General features: G+C 41.5%; 1 protein-coding gene across 2 annotated transcripts in view; it reads right to left on the reverse strand.

The window, feature by feature from the left end:
- The window catches only part of olfm2a (olfactomedin 2a), a 55,140-nt gene that overhangs the window by 14,909 nt on the left and 26,513 nt on the right, over positions 1 to 13,718 (reverse strand). The window contains exons 1-2 of one of the 2 annotated variants that reach the window (XM_012878628.3): positions 12,574 to 13,028; positions 40 to 189 (exon numbers count right to left, since the gene is read on the reverse strand). In XM_012878628.3, the coding sequence (XP_012734082.1) occupies positions 40 to 189; positions 12,574 to 12,717 (294 nt within the window). In that variant the 5' untranslated portion in view covers positions 12,718 to 13,028. Of the gene's footprint in view, positions 1 to 39; positions 190 to 12,573; positions 13,029 to 13,718 lie in introns of those variants that run through there. The other variant, XM_012878629.3, reaches the window with a different exon arrangement.

Here is a 13,718-nt window from a genome sequence, read left to right on the forward strand (position 1 = left end):
GTCGGGTCTTGGAGGGAGCGTGTTATTGACAGCTGTCACCTTCTCCATGAGCTGGCGGAGCTGCCTGCTGCGTGGGTCGCGGTTACACATGTTCTGGGCTGGTGCGACCACGGTGCAGATACACTTCCCATCTGCGTCCTGCGCTGAGCTGTAGATCTGCCAGCCTTCCTCTGGGCTGGGGTAAAGGGCCTGCAGAAACACAGACATAACAGTGAGACTGAGCAGAGAAAAAAAAAGTTGTTTTTTTTGTCAGCTTTCTTTTTTTTTTAATCTATGCTGCTAGGTTTTTCAAAATGTATAACCACAGACAAGATGGTTTTATTCTGCCAGTATTAATCAACAGCCATCTGAAAAGTATTCCACCCTTCTAAAATATTTCCATTGCAATACATTTATCCCATACTTGAAAGTCTTGTGGAAATCTTAGGGGGAAAAAATAATACCTTTGATGTGCTTCACATCAGGATTAGTTGTGCTCAATCTGTCACCAACTAAGCTGGTAGGTCCTGTTTTCTCCCTGATGTGTTTTTCTCTTTGTGAAATCAATAAAACAAACAATGTTTCCGAACAAAAACAATGAAATAGCAACTGACTCTTCGCAACCACTTAAATTCACTTGAAATCAAATGTTAGTTTTTAATCGGAGAGCAACAGAGACGAAGAGAAATAAAGAGATTGACAGATGTGGCGCTCACAGCAGTCAGACACCGGAGGAGAGCACCGGGGCCTGAAAGAGTTATAGAGAAGATAAGAGGAAGAAAGGAGATTTGCGTGTAGATCAAGATAAGATAAGCACATTGGCGAAAAATGCACAAAGGGATAAGAAAAACACACACAAAAATATGGCAGGACGTAAACACATAAGGAGAAGGAATAAGAAAGAGGACTCAGGCTGAGCAGTTTAAAGGCTGAGCGTCTAATAGGTTTGGACAGAGAAAGGAAATGGAGCTGGTCAGGATCAATAATGCAACCCCTTACCAGGGGAAGAGGGCTGAGACTAAAAGGATGGACGTTTCTTTCGGACTAATCCAATCAAAAGTAGTGCACTGCGGTCACAAGCACACTCGCACATGCATGCATGCAGGCTCGACTCTGCCAGTTGTTCATTCACAGTATATTCAGACCCCATGACGCATAGTCAGTGTTTAGCTCAACGTAATAAGAGCAAACGCAACATGTTTTTGCAGTGAAATTAAAAACTCATCCATAAAAGTGAAAAAAAAGAAGAAGAAATAAACGCTATTCTGTGGTTCAGGACCGCACGCATTTTTCTCTCTCCACAAGCGGAATGGGGCCACGCTGCGGTCGCTTTGGGTTGTGGAGGTTCAGATGAGAATGTCTTGGGGACCAGGTGGGTTGTGTGTGATCAGAGTTTAAAGCAGCAACCACCCTGGAAGCGTGTGTTGCTGACTATCACATTGTGTCATTCCTACCGATCCCCTGACACCCCACCGCCTCCACTCCTTCGCTCTCCAAGAAATCTGACAAACTCTAAAGTGCACCATGGTTGCAGATCGTGGAGTCACTTCCATCTCCTCTGAATGATGTAACAATGGCATTTTCCCTGTACTTCTTTTTGTTCTTTATTCCCTTCATTTTATCCAGTGCATACTAAGCAGACTCATGACATTATCAGATGAATGTTTCTAGTTTTAATTAAATGGAGGTACTATTCTATTCATACAGCATTACAAATACATACCAGTAATATTTTAGAGTGGCTGAATGTCTAGCTCTGTGAGAATGACTCATTGAGGGACTTTTGGCCCACAGGGGAAAATGACCAGGGACACATTTTGATACGGATGAAGCTTTTGTTTTGTGTTGTTTTGAGTTCATTCAGACCCTACAATGACCTACACAAATGTGTTCTTCCCCATGAGTCCCAATCCTTATTTCGCCTTCTTTTTGGCAGAATACAGGATAGTGCACGGAGAGGAAAACAAGAGGTCTGCAGCAGCTAGAGCTGAATGAGAGCCAAGACAAAAGAGGCTGAATCTCACCCAATTTATTTCCACTGGGTCTGAAGGTCTATTTCATTCAGTTATTGTCTGGGGGATGGGGTACAGCGCCTTGTCTTGTACCTGATTCCCTCACCAAATCATACTCAATCTGTCAGATTTCCGGCCACATACACATTTGTTTCACCACATTGGTTGGGTCTGGATAACCAATTAAAAACAAGGTATAAGGTGTCGGGCATGTTCAAGCCCTGCATACTGGTCAGGCCAAATCTCGCTCGATTCTGAGAATGACAACACCTGACATATAAAACATACGTGCTTGTACGTAGATCAAACTCAATTTCATTTTAAAAACAAATATAGTGGTCGGTTAATATGTGTAGAGAGGTTAAAATGTTGTCTTTCTTTAAACTGAGATCATCCTTGTTCAAAAATTATTAATGCTGCATTTTGTTTTAAGGCAATACTGAACTTAATCCTTTCCTTGAGCACTGCCATGAGACCTACTAGGAGCTTAAAGCGACGTGCTGAGGATTTATTTCATCATTTAATAATGGATAATTGACAAATGATAATTATGGACACAAGATAAGATTCAGAGGGTCTCCAAATTACACTACCATCAGTGATGCATATAAAAACTAAATATTATTATGCGATAATTAGTTCTGGTCTATTACCTCTTTTAAGGTGTAATACCAAAAGTAGTAAAGTGATCAAGGCAAATAAAGATAAAAGTTTGGTGATGTGATCAAATCTGAAGAAACTCAGTCAAGACCAGACTATTAGGTTACATTTTGAACAGCAAGTTTCTTCAATTACTCGTTCAGGTGATGGGAGTAAGAGTCAAATGTTTGGCAAAAATCAGAAAAATCATGAAACTTATGATGTCAGATGTATTTCTGTCACAAATGTTTGTGTATAAGTACAAAAAAGCAGAAGCAGCAGGAACCCTGCTTATATTAGTTTATATGCACTCCTGATTAAACACTAACACACATTAAGAGACGCCGATGAAATCGCAGTTACATTAACAACCAAAACCCGAGAGGATTTTGTCTATAAACTCCTGCAGTCGTAATGCGTCTTATTGCAGATCTGCAGTGGGCCCTTAATGGCTGCTAGACTACTGTTTATGTGCTGCTGATTGTGAGGCGCAACGAGCGCCACGGCCTCTCATTTCAGACCGTATCCTGCGGCGTTAACAGGTGGAGGTCAGCCATAGTCAAAATGCAGAATCCATCGAGGCAAATCATTCTGTGAATACGTGCAGCCTTCAATCAAACAATCAAACGTGTATTCGGGTATCCTTTTTCATTTCAAGAAGAGCCTGAACGGGTGCACGTTTTAATTTCTTTGAACCCCGGAGAGAGCTACAGTTTGTGTCATAATAGCCTTGTTTTTGAAAAAACATATATGTTTTGTGGTAAAATCAATATCATGTTCACTTGAGGGATTTTGGTTTAAATGATCACATTCTGCTGCTTGCCAAGCTATTTAAACTTTTGCTCTGCTCCTCCTAAGTAAGGGAGGTTTCACTGCAACCCATCTTTCCCCCCTCATCATTAATGTTTCATAAATGCTGGGCTGAAATTAAGAGCCTATTTGAATCACTTCCAATTTCATTACCACCCACCTATCCATTCTACTCCAACTTTCTCATTCCCATCGCAGTTAGAAAGCAGGATGGAAGAGGTAATTCTCAAATGCAAATGTCCCTATATGCTTTGTGCCTGAGTGCGAGAAGATCTCTTTATCAAATCTTGGATGCAAGAGATTTCTCATTGTACAAATGAACTTGATTTCCAACACTCACGTTGCATTTATGTAAATTTGATTAAGTCCTCTCTTTGCAACAATGAATGGCTCATTGGCGTTTGTTCATTTGGGAGATTCATGCTCCCTACAGCCCGCAACATACCTCATTAATGTTGCAAAAACTAATTTCCAATATTTGTTGCCATTAGAAATATTTTCAGGACACGCAGAGTGAAACTGGAGCGCAAATAACTCTTTCAAACCAAACCAATGCAAAGATGCTGCCTAACCTGCCGCTGCTGTCACGTCATAAACAGCGGCTAACTAGAGCACTTCAGGTTTGTTGGGTAATCTCCTCATCCATGACAAAGACAACAATTTCAGCAGAGAGTAGGCGTTTAGTTCACCGTCCCAGAAATGCGCCCATTAGCTGTGAGAGATGACAAAGAATATCCAAGCAGCAGATCTGAGGCAGCCTGTGTGAAAGCTCATTAAAGAAGACACAAAGGATTTAAAACAGCTCAAAAAAAACACACACACACACAAATAAATCAATGCAGCTTGCTCACTGAAATTAAAACTGCTGCTAAAGATTTTTGCCTTGGGATTCCCTTCTTGGACCTTAATTTAGACTCCCTGCGTGTACGAAGCCCCACAATCGGCTGCCGGCGTGCTCCAACCTCAGGCTCCCAAGAGGAAACTGAGTAAAGCAGTAGTTACTGATATGCTCGTAGCCAGAAATGTAGGAGCTGGCAGGGAGGAGAAAAAGGAGCTCATATTTCGCCTGGCTTTATTTCAATGCTGCCAAGTTAGGATGCTGAGCGACAATTTAAGGTGAATTCCAGCTGAGCGAGGTTAAAAAAGATACCCAGCATTTTTCCTCTGTTTTCTCTATTCTCCAGAATCACGGCTCCAGTTTCACACGGTCATTTGCTTTGGTGACAATTTTGTCGTTTGCTTTTGTGACACGTTTTAGGCGGGGGGAAAAATACAGATAAATCCAGCTCTCATCCTTGTTCATCATCAGAGAAATAAGTCTAGACACAAACCTTAAAATCCCTGTTTTGTTGCTGACTACCAAAGTTCAGAGAGATTATCCAATTAGACATTCAAGCCGCTGGTATCGCTGTCGACTTGCAATATAGACTTCCTCTGGCGTTTCATTAGACCGAACCAGGAACCCGCTGCTGCAAAGCCAGAGTTAAATGAGATCATAAATCTGCAGATCCTTACTTTATGAGCATGACGGCAAGTCTATTATAACTTTCATGAGCGCCAGGCTGAAGGGGCAAATGTTAGAACCGAGTTCTGAGATATGAGAAAGAGCTGACCGTGACACCGAATGCATCACATCTGAGGAACTGCTGCACCAAAGAGGAGGGACACAGCTAGGAAAAGGGTGGTGGGTGAGATGTTCAGCCTGGAGAGGGAGAGCGGAATAATGAGGATGCAAGAGGAATCAAAGAGGCAAGGATATCAAGAATTACTTACTGAAGTATGTAATCTTACTCCTTCTTTCATTTCCATCCCTCATTGCCAACTTTCTTTATCCGTGCTCCGCAGCATCCATGTATTTTACTCTTTACAAATCCGAGAAGCATTAACTTTCTCCCAGCACTTGTTGCCAACAAAGCTGACTCATCTGTCTTCGCCACACACGACCAAGTTGCATCTGCGCTGCAGCCAAACAATCACATCTCATTTTTCTCATTTGCAGCTCACTGCTGAATTGACTATATAGATAGATAAACATGCAAATACACAACCCCACTCTGGAAATAAACAATCTGTCAGTCCTCAACGTACCAGCCAGCTGCCGGCCTTTAAAATAAAACTCAATGAAGTCTCGCATCGAAGTCCCTAGTCTCCTCTGCTTCCAAGGAAAACCGATTACCACAATCAGCGCAGCGTGGTTGCCAGTCAATAATATGACTCATAAACTCATCATGCCCCCCCCCACCATACACACACACACACACATTTTCCTCGCCACTGCTTCACATTTACTCCCTCTCGATCAATCCTGCGACTGCCACCGCTCTGAACCGCCGTCCCTCTCCCTCCCCATCTGCTGACGCTCTAACTTGTTCCAGTCCAGATCACACCTGAAAGGCGGCAGTGCTGGGCATCAAGTTAACCAACGGCTTTGCTCTCCTGAGTTGGCAGCAAAGTTGGAGAGGTGGGAGAAAATGCGGCTCACAGCTGCCGTGCAACTTGCCAAAGGGCAGTTGTGTCGTCCCTCTGTTTCAAAGCTTGCTGCTAGCGCCCTGCCAGGTGTCCTGGTGAAAGGCGCCTGGCATCTGCTTTGGCGTTACATGGGAGCAAGACAGCTCCATCGCATCTTCGGCTGAACGAGAAGACAGAGGCGAGGGTGGTTTGTGTGATAAAACGCTGTATAAACTGTTAAATTACAGTCACTGCTGCAAATATGGATTATAGAATAGTGTGAAGTGATGAATAAATGACTTTTCAATGATAAAAAAACATCTTTATGACTAATTCTAGTATGCGTTAATGACGTTCCACATAGTTAACATATCCAACCCTTATGAAATACTATCATACCCTTTGGCTTTTGCTGATATTCTGGCCCCGAAGCCTACTTTAAAACGAGCCGACGTAAAGGAACACCTGTCGGAGCCTGAACTCAAATAAAATGTGGCTAAAAGCAGGGCGATAAACATAAAAGTAATGTGCGCGCATTAAACTCTGTAAGCAGTGTTTAATCTTTAATCCATAGCCAAGGAGCACTCTTAACTATCTGCTTTATGAGATTGCCTGGTGGTTGCGATAAAGTTTACAACTTTAACATCCAGACAGACACCGTCTGAGTGACCTCAATCCGGTTCAGCGCCCGGCTCTTTGTATACTGGCGTTATTTGTTGCATTCTCTCTGTTCATGGTGAGAATACTTTGGCCAACCTTAGGCCTCAAAGAATTGTTCTTCTAGTTATCAAACCCAGACATCCTGCGCCTCTGTCTTTCATTGCAGTGCTGTGGGACTCCAACCACAGCCCGGTGGTGATTTATGCATCCCCACATTGCACTCGCCTTCCTGAAGTTATTTCACAAACAAAACATTATGCAGTAGTAATCAGAGACCTGAATTCCTTGTCTGGTGGATTTATTTAGGGCATAAGTAGGCATGATTATTGTAGACATTTTTTTTTATCATGATAATGTTTCTGCTGCTGATGTTAAAAATAGCATCTATAAATGAATAAAACCAAAGAATGATTTTAGTTCTGCGGTATTTTGCAGAACCTTTGGCAAAAACTGAAGCCTCAAAATTAAGACACCTCAGGTTTGACTATTAGTTCATATAGCATTGTGATCAATCAAAAACGGACAAGTACTGAGGGGTAAATGACTTATTTAAGCTCTTTCTAACGTTTGTAGCTGAATTTAGTTCAGCGATTACTGCTTGTCAATTTTGAATAGTCCAGATCAGGGATGTCCATCTCCAGTCCTCAGGGGCTGCTGTCCTGCTCCAATACAGCTTATTCAAATGAATTACCCTGATAATAAACCCTTCTTATAATTAAGGTCTATTGAATCATGTAAACCCCTAAAACATGCAGGAAATCAGCTCATGATGACAGACTTTGGACACCACTAGGCACTATGTGCCCAACAATATTTGACCTTTTTGTGATTCTCTTGCATTATGATGCAAGACCTTAAAGTTTAACCTTCTGTGCTGAAACCAAGTAACTGAGGTGACATAAGTTATATCTATCACGTCATATTATTCCATTATTCAATGTCTCCAGTAACACACAGCAAAGCCCAAAACATGATTGAACCTCCACTAGGGTGTACTTTGCTGTTAGGATTTAATGCACCATAAACACCACAATGCCCTGCATTCCTATGAAACTATTATTTAGTTCCATCCATCCATCCATCCATCCATCCATCCATCCATCCATCCATCCATCCATCCATCCATCCATCCATCCATCCATCCATCCATCCATCCATCCATCCATCCATCCATCCATCCATCCATCCATCCATCCATCCATCCATCAGCTAGCCAGCTCTGGTTCTGCCCCTGGGTCTGTTCCCAGTGGAACAGGCTCAAGGAACCACCTCATGACTTTAGCAAACGCAGCGTAAAAGGAAATTCCTGTTTTGGTTTGTAACAATACTCATTCAGACAGCTCTCTTATTGTTGTGGGTGTGAAAATTATGCCGCAAACTGTATTTTCTATTGAGTAAAAACAGCACATCTTGATATTTTAACACTGAAAATCAAGCACAGCAGGCTACTTTTTCAGTCAAATTTAAACGTCATAAAACATTCAGAATAATTGTGCTTGATACATTTCCTGTACAACTTTCAAAATGTTCTGACTGTATAAGTGCATGATCAGTTTGTTAGGATTTTATTTGGAATATTTGTTTGCAGACTTTTGTTATATGATTGTTAGGGAAAGCCCTTTGTCATGTTAATCACATTTTTGTTATGATGGACTAGTGAACTGTCCAGGGTGAACCCCGCCTCTCACCCAATGATAGGCACCCGCCCCCCAGGACCCTGCAAAGATAAGCTGTCATGAACAATGGGGGGATGGTGCATGAAACAGTTTATACATAATGTCGCTTTTATTCAGCACCTACCAACATTTCTCATTTAAAGTTTTCATAGACCTATTAAAGTGAAATTTGTGATGCTAAGAATCAAAAAATGCATCAGACAACTGTTGAAAAGGGAACCAGTTGAATCATGAAATTATAACAGATGTTTTGATGACAAGCAGTCTCGCATAGGCCTACATGTACAGTATGTATGTATGTATGTATGTATGTATGTATGTATGTATGTATGTATGTATGTATGTATGTATGTATTCAGATTACATTAAAATGAAGCACTAAAAACACTAAACAAACAGATTTCTCTTGATGATCATATTTGAACTTCATTAATTTACTTATTCAGTGGGATTATCTGAGCTTTAAAAGCTTAAGCAATTGTTTAACATCCTGTTTGGGGTACCTGTCTGTGTAAAAAACACATTACATAGCCTTTTCTGATGCTGTTCACCTTTTTTTGTAACTATAACAAACTTTCTTTTAAAGGCTAATTTTCCACCAATGGACATGTCCCATAGAGGACAAGTTTAGCATTTCTATACCTGGTGTTTCTGAAGTTTAACAGCTGGAAAGTTTCTAATGAGTCACATAAGGTCTTTATGCTCCAGCTTACCCACTAAACTCAATAAATTCAAGCAATTTAGCTTTTATAAAGTGCTGTCCAAACATTGTTTATGGATTGACAAAACATTTAATTAATATAGTGCTGCGAAACGTACGTACCCCCTAAAGATATTGTTTTCTGTTCTCACTGTTTTTTTGGTCAAACCTACATGTTTCCGATCATCAGACAAATTTAAATATTAAACAAAGGTGACCTAAGTAAACATTAAAATTAGTTTTCAAATTGGGATTTCAAATCAACCTGATCCAGTGTAAAAATAAATGTCATGTCCCCTTAAACGTCATAATTGCTTGTGCAGCAACTATTGCAATCAAGCATTCCTAATAACTGCCACAGAGTCTTTGTCATCACTGAAGAGGAACTTTGACTCACAATTCTTAGGTGAATTGTTATAATTTACGACACTGGACAGTTTTAAAGCAGGAACGAGTCATTTGAAGCTACAGCAAGGCACATAAAATGGATGAAGTTCTGAACTTATACTAGGACCTCTATTTGTTTTGCTCTTTTTTTGATTCAGTGGTGGACTTGCTGTAGTGGATTCAGAGGTGGATCATTGTCCTGCTGCATAACCTAAGGGTGCCTAAGATGAAGGTCACAAACTGATACAGGATTTTCCTTTACAAAGCAGAATCTATGATACCATCAATTATAACAGGTCGTCCAGCTGCTGAAGCTGCACAGTAGTCCCAGATCTTCATACTACCACCACAATGATTGTGGTCGTGGTGGGGGGATAATTACTTAAGCACGGTTGATCTCTCTTAATAAATGAGATTGTTGTTTAAAAACACAGGTTTTGTATTTATTCAGCTAACTCTGTCTGATATTTATAGAAAACAACACAAATCAACAGGAGAAAGAAAATACTTTTGTAACAGCAATGTATAAGAGAATAATTCAATTCAATTCAATTCAATTTTATTTATATAGCACCAATTCATGAAACATGTCATCTCGAGGCACTTTACAAAGTCAAAATCAATCATATTATACAAATTGGTCAAAAATTTCTTATAAGGGAACCAGTTGATTGCTTCAAAGTCCAACAAGCAGCATTCACTCCTGGAGAAGCATAGAGCCACAGGGAGAGTCGTCTGCATTGTCCATGGCTTTGCAGCAATCCCTCATACTGAGCAAGCATGAAGCGACAGTGGAAAGAAAAACCACCACATAATGTTATCTTCTATACAGCCTGGGACAAATCTGTCACACTAATTTGTGACCGGCCAGCAAAACCAGGAACATGTCTCCCCAGGGCCGTTTTGAGGTATTTACAGATTCAGAAAGAGTGGAATTTAAGCTTTCCAATGATGTCAAACCTGTGGAAGTCAACAATTAATTGAAGAAGATATGACCATTTTATTGTTGGCATTCTGCAAAGAAGATTAATGAGAAAACATGCCTCAAAGTGTCTTTAAAATCACCCCCAGCCAGTTTAAATCCCAAGCTTAAACACAAAATGTACTCTTTTAAAACCTTTGAAACTGTCATTTAAAGAACTGAGAAGTTTCTTCATAACTTCCACAAGAATATTCTGCAATAAAACGAAAAACCACAATTTTCTCGGAAATTTAAGTTTTTTACTGTTTTTCTCAGTTTGAGCTTCTGCCTGTTTGTTCCTACTTTTGCCGTGGCGGGTCACATTTAGCGAAAGTGTTCAAGTTCTCAGAATTGTCCTCTCAATAAGAAACATGGGTTTGCACTATCCAGATGTGTACAAGCATCCAGGCAGAAGCCGTGCTCAGTGGCATTGCAGAAGGGCACACGTAAACTCAGTCAGCTGTGCTCTTGAATCAGCTGGTTAAAACACAGGCCCAGCAAACAAGTGAAGCAGACTTTGGAAATAGCTCTCAGCAGGGACGGTGCAGAAAGCAGCGAGCTTGTGCGCCAGAGTGGAGAGTAGCCATATAACAGCCACTGGCACGCAGGCACAAGAGCGTCACAAGAAAGCAGCCCGATTATCTTTGAATTGTGGCTCTAAACAGTTTGTGAGTCACGCCTGCTTCTTAGATCATCCCAGGCAAATGCCTTATTAATAGTGATGGGATTTTGAAGCAAGGCTTTAGATGAATGTTTTATACAACGCCATTGTGCATAAGGGAGGAATATTCCTGTCACAAAGCAAACGTGTTTTCTATCACAACAACATTTCACAATGCAATTACACCTCAAAGCATCAAACTCCCTTCTTGGTTTTGTTGAACATTGAACTTCATGGTTTTGTTTTTTATTCTGCCGCCGGTTATGCGTGGCAGATTCCCCAAAGCAGGAAAAAAAATAATAAAATGTGCCGATGACTATGTCTGATAATTAATTTTGTTATGCCTTTTGAAATGCAAATGTTAAGCTACAAGTTCTGAGACCTGATTGGAGGGGGTTTAATTACAAGAAAGTCTGCATTATTTGTGTTCTCCTTGGAAAAGTCTGCTTGGAGAAAAAAGAAAGAAAGAACCTAAACTGATGGTTAGTCGGCCAAGATGCAGCAGGGAAAGGTGTGCACTTAATAGGATTGTAAAATATATTTTTTTCTCTTTTGTTTTGCGATAACGTAAGAACAAACATGTTGGAGACTGACTTTTGTCTTACAAAGAAGGAAGAAACTTGTCCACCTAATATTTCGTGGCAGAATGCGTGGATATAAAAGTGGCAGATGCGTGTTATGGTTTAAAAAAAAAAAAATCCTCATCAAACAGACGGACCTCCACCCTTGAGCCATAAATGCCTTCATTACAGAGAGATAGATTAGATATCTGAATACACACACACGTACTCTTCTACAAATGTGCACGAATGCCTTCATAGACATATATCCAGATGGTCATACACCTCTTGGGATGTTCAATTTCCGTCATTTCAACAGATTTGGGCATTTGCCTAATGGGTAAGATGCCACAAAAGCTCACTCAGCATGGAACAAAATGACATTCATTAACTCCAGATGAGGCCTGATAATATTGTAGTCCTAAATTAGCAAAATTAGACATTTGGACACAAAACCCAACATTAGAGTCCGGAGATAAGATCTTATTTAAAAAAAAAAACACTATCAAGTTTCAGATATATTAAAAAAGAGACAAAGTGCAATGTAAGGAGATAAGGCACATTCAAAATTGTAAAATTGTCTCAAGTCATTGCCACCCAACCGTTGAATATTAGAACCCTCTCTCCCACCCTGGAGCTGACTGACACACAGGATCAGCCGAAGCATCACTCAGGGGAGCTCTCCACCTCCCGTCAGCCCCACGCAACCATATGGTTTACCACATTGGTCATGGTTTCATACTTCATCACTCACAAGCAGGAACCCAGTTCAACCGCATGTACATCTCACATCTCACATCTCACATGTACCTTGAACTGCATCGGGTCTTTCGTTTCTTACAGCCAGCCCCCTTGATTGAGACTCTTGATCGAGCTCCCATCTGCAAAACTTCCCTCTCTGAAAACCTTTCTTTACAGGAACATATAAGCACACATTCCAGCTCAAACCTCTCCGTTCTGCTCTGTCACTCTTTCATTTTTCTCATCTTCTCAATGTCTTGATCCCATTTCCCAAAGCATTCTCAAACAAAAACAGTGCATGCATATAGAGCTGCGTGAAGGAAATTAAGTCGTACTCACACTAACAATCCTTTCTGAAGTGCCCCCTCTGGAGACGGTTGTCCCATTGAGTCCCACTAGAGAAGGCAGAGTCTGAGACATCCAGTTGGTCACCATGGCCATAGTGCTGAGCACTGCCCCGATCTTGAGCATAGGAACAGTCATTTTCTCTTTCTGTGGGGCCCGGCACAAACGGCCTGACAGCCAGCCCTGCCCTGCCCTAGCCTAGACCTCAGCTCCAGTCAACCTCCTCCCCACCCTCTGCTGCAGACACCTTGGAAATTGTAACAAGCCAGCCAAGCTCTGCTCGGGTTGAGCGGCACCAAGTCCCTCAGAATAAGTTAAGCAGAACTATGTTGTTTGCATACCCCGGCTCATTCAAACGGACGAGGCAGGGACCGGTCAGAGAAGAGTAGGTCACATCCAACACCATCACACTGAGAGCCGTTCCTCTCAGAGTGCCTGGCTCAGCTTCCCTCCCACTTTCTCTCTCTCCACCCTCTCTCCTCAAGATGCAGAGCTGCGCATTGGCTGCCTCTCCATCTCATCCCCTCCCAATCAGCCTTTGCTCTGTTTTTGCATGGGTCTATCCAGTCCCTCTCTCCCTTCCCTCTCTTTTTCTCTGACATTTGGCTGTGGTTTTATGACTCAAATCTTGGTGTGTGTGCGTGCGTGCGTGCGTTTCTGTGTGTGTGTGTGTGCGTGTGCGTGTGCATGCATGCGTGTCCGTAGATTGGAGAGAGACGGATTTCGTAGCGCTGATCTGTTCTCTATGCTATGTGACATGTGGGCGCCCAGGGCATCTGAGTGCCATCCTTTTCACAGTAGACTGTCCTGCAGTCTAATTACCCTGTCTGTGTGGAATAGAGGATACAGCGTGATAGATATGAAAGTTGGACAGCTGGTTTGGCATGGTATTAAAAATGGGAGCGATCCAGGTGCTTCTGCCTACTGCCGCCTCTGACAGCCCATCTATCATTTGTGCTTCATGACAGTCTAGACGAGCCACATATTCTATCATTTCCCTTTATACACCTTCTCTGTTCTGTCATAAGGAAATTACATAGCCTTATTCACTTACAAGTCACTGTTTTCACGGTTTCAATGTGTGCTTAAAGAAGATTGAATTACTATCAATGAAAAGGCATCAGATTAAAGTGTAAAAT

This window comes from Fundulus heteroclitus, chromosome 16 (assembly GCF_011125445.2).
Source record: "Fundulus heteroclitus isolate FHET01 chromosome 16, MU-UCD_Fhet_4.1, whole genome shotgun sequence".
Taxonomy (NCBI): Eukaryota; Metazoa; Chordata; class Actinopteri; order Cyprinodontiformes; family Fundulidae; genus Fundulus; species Fundulus heteroclitus.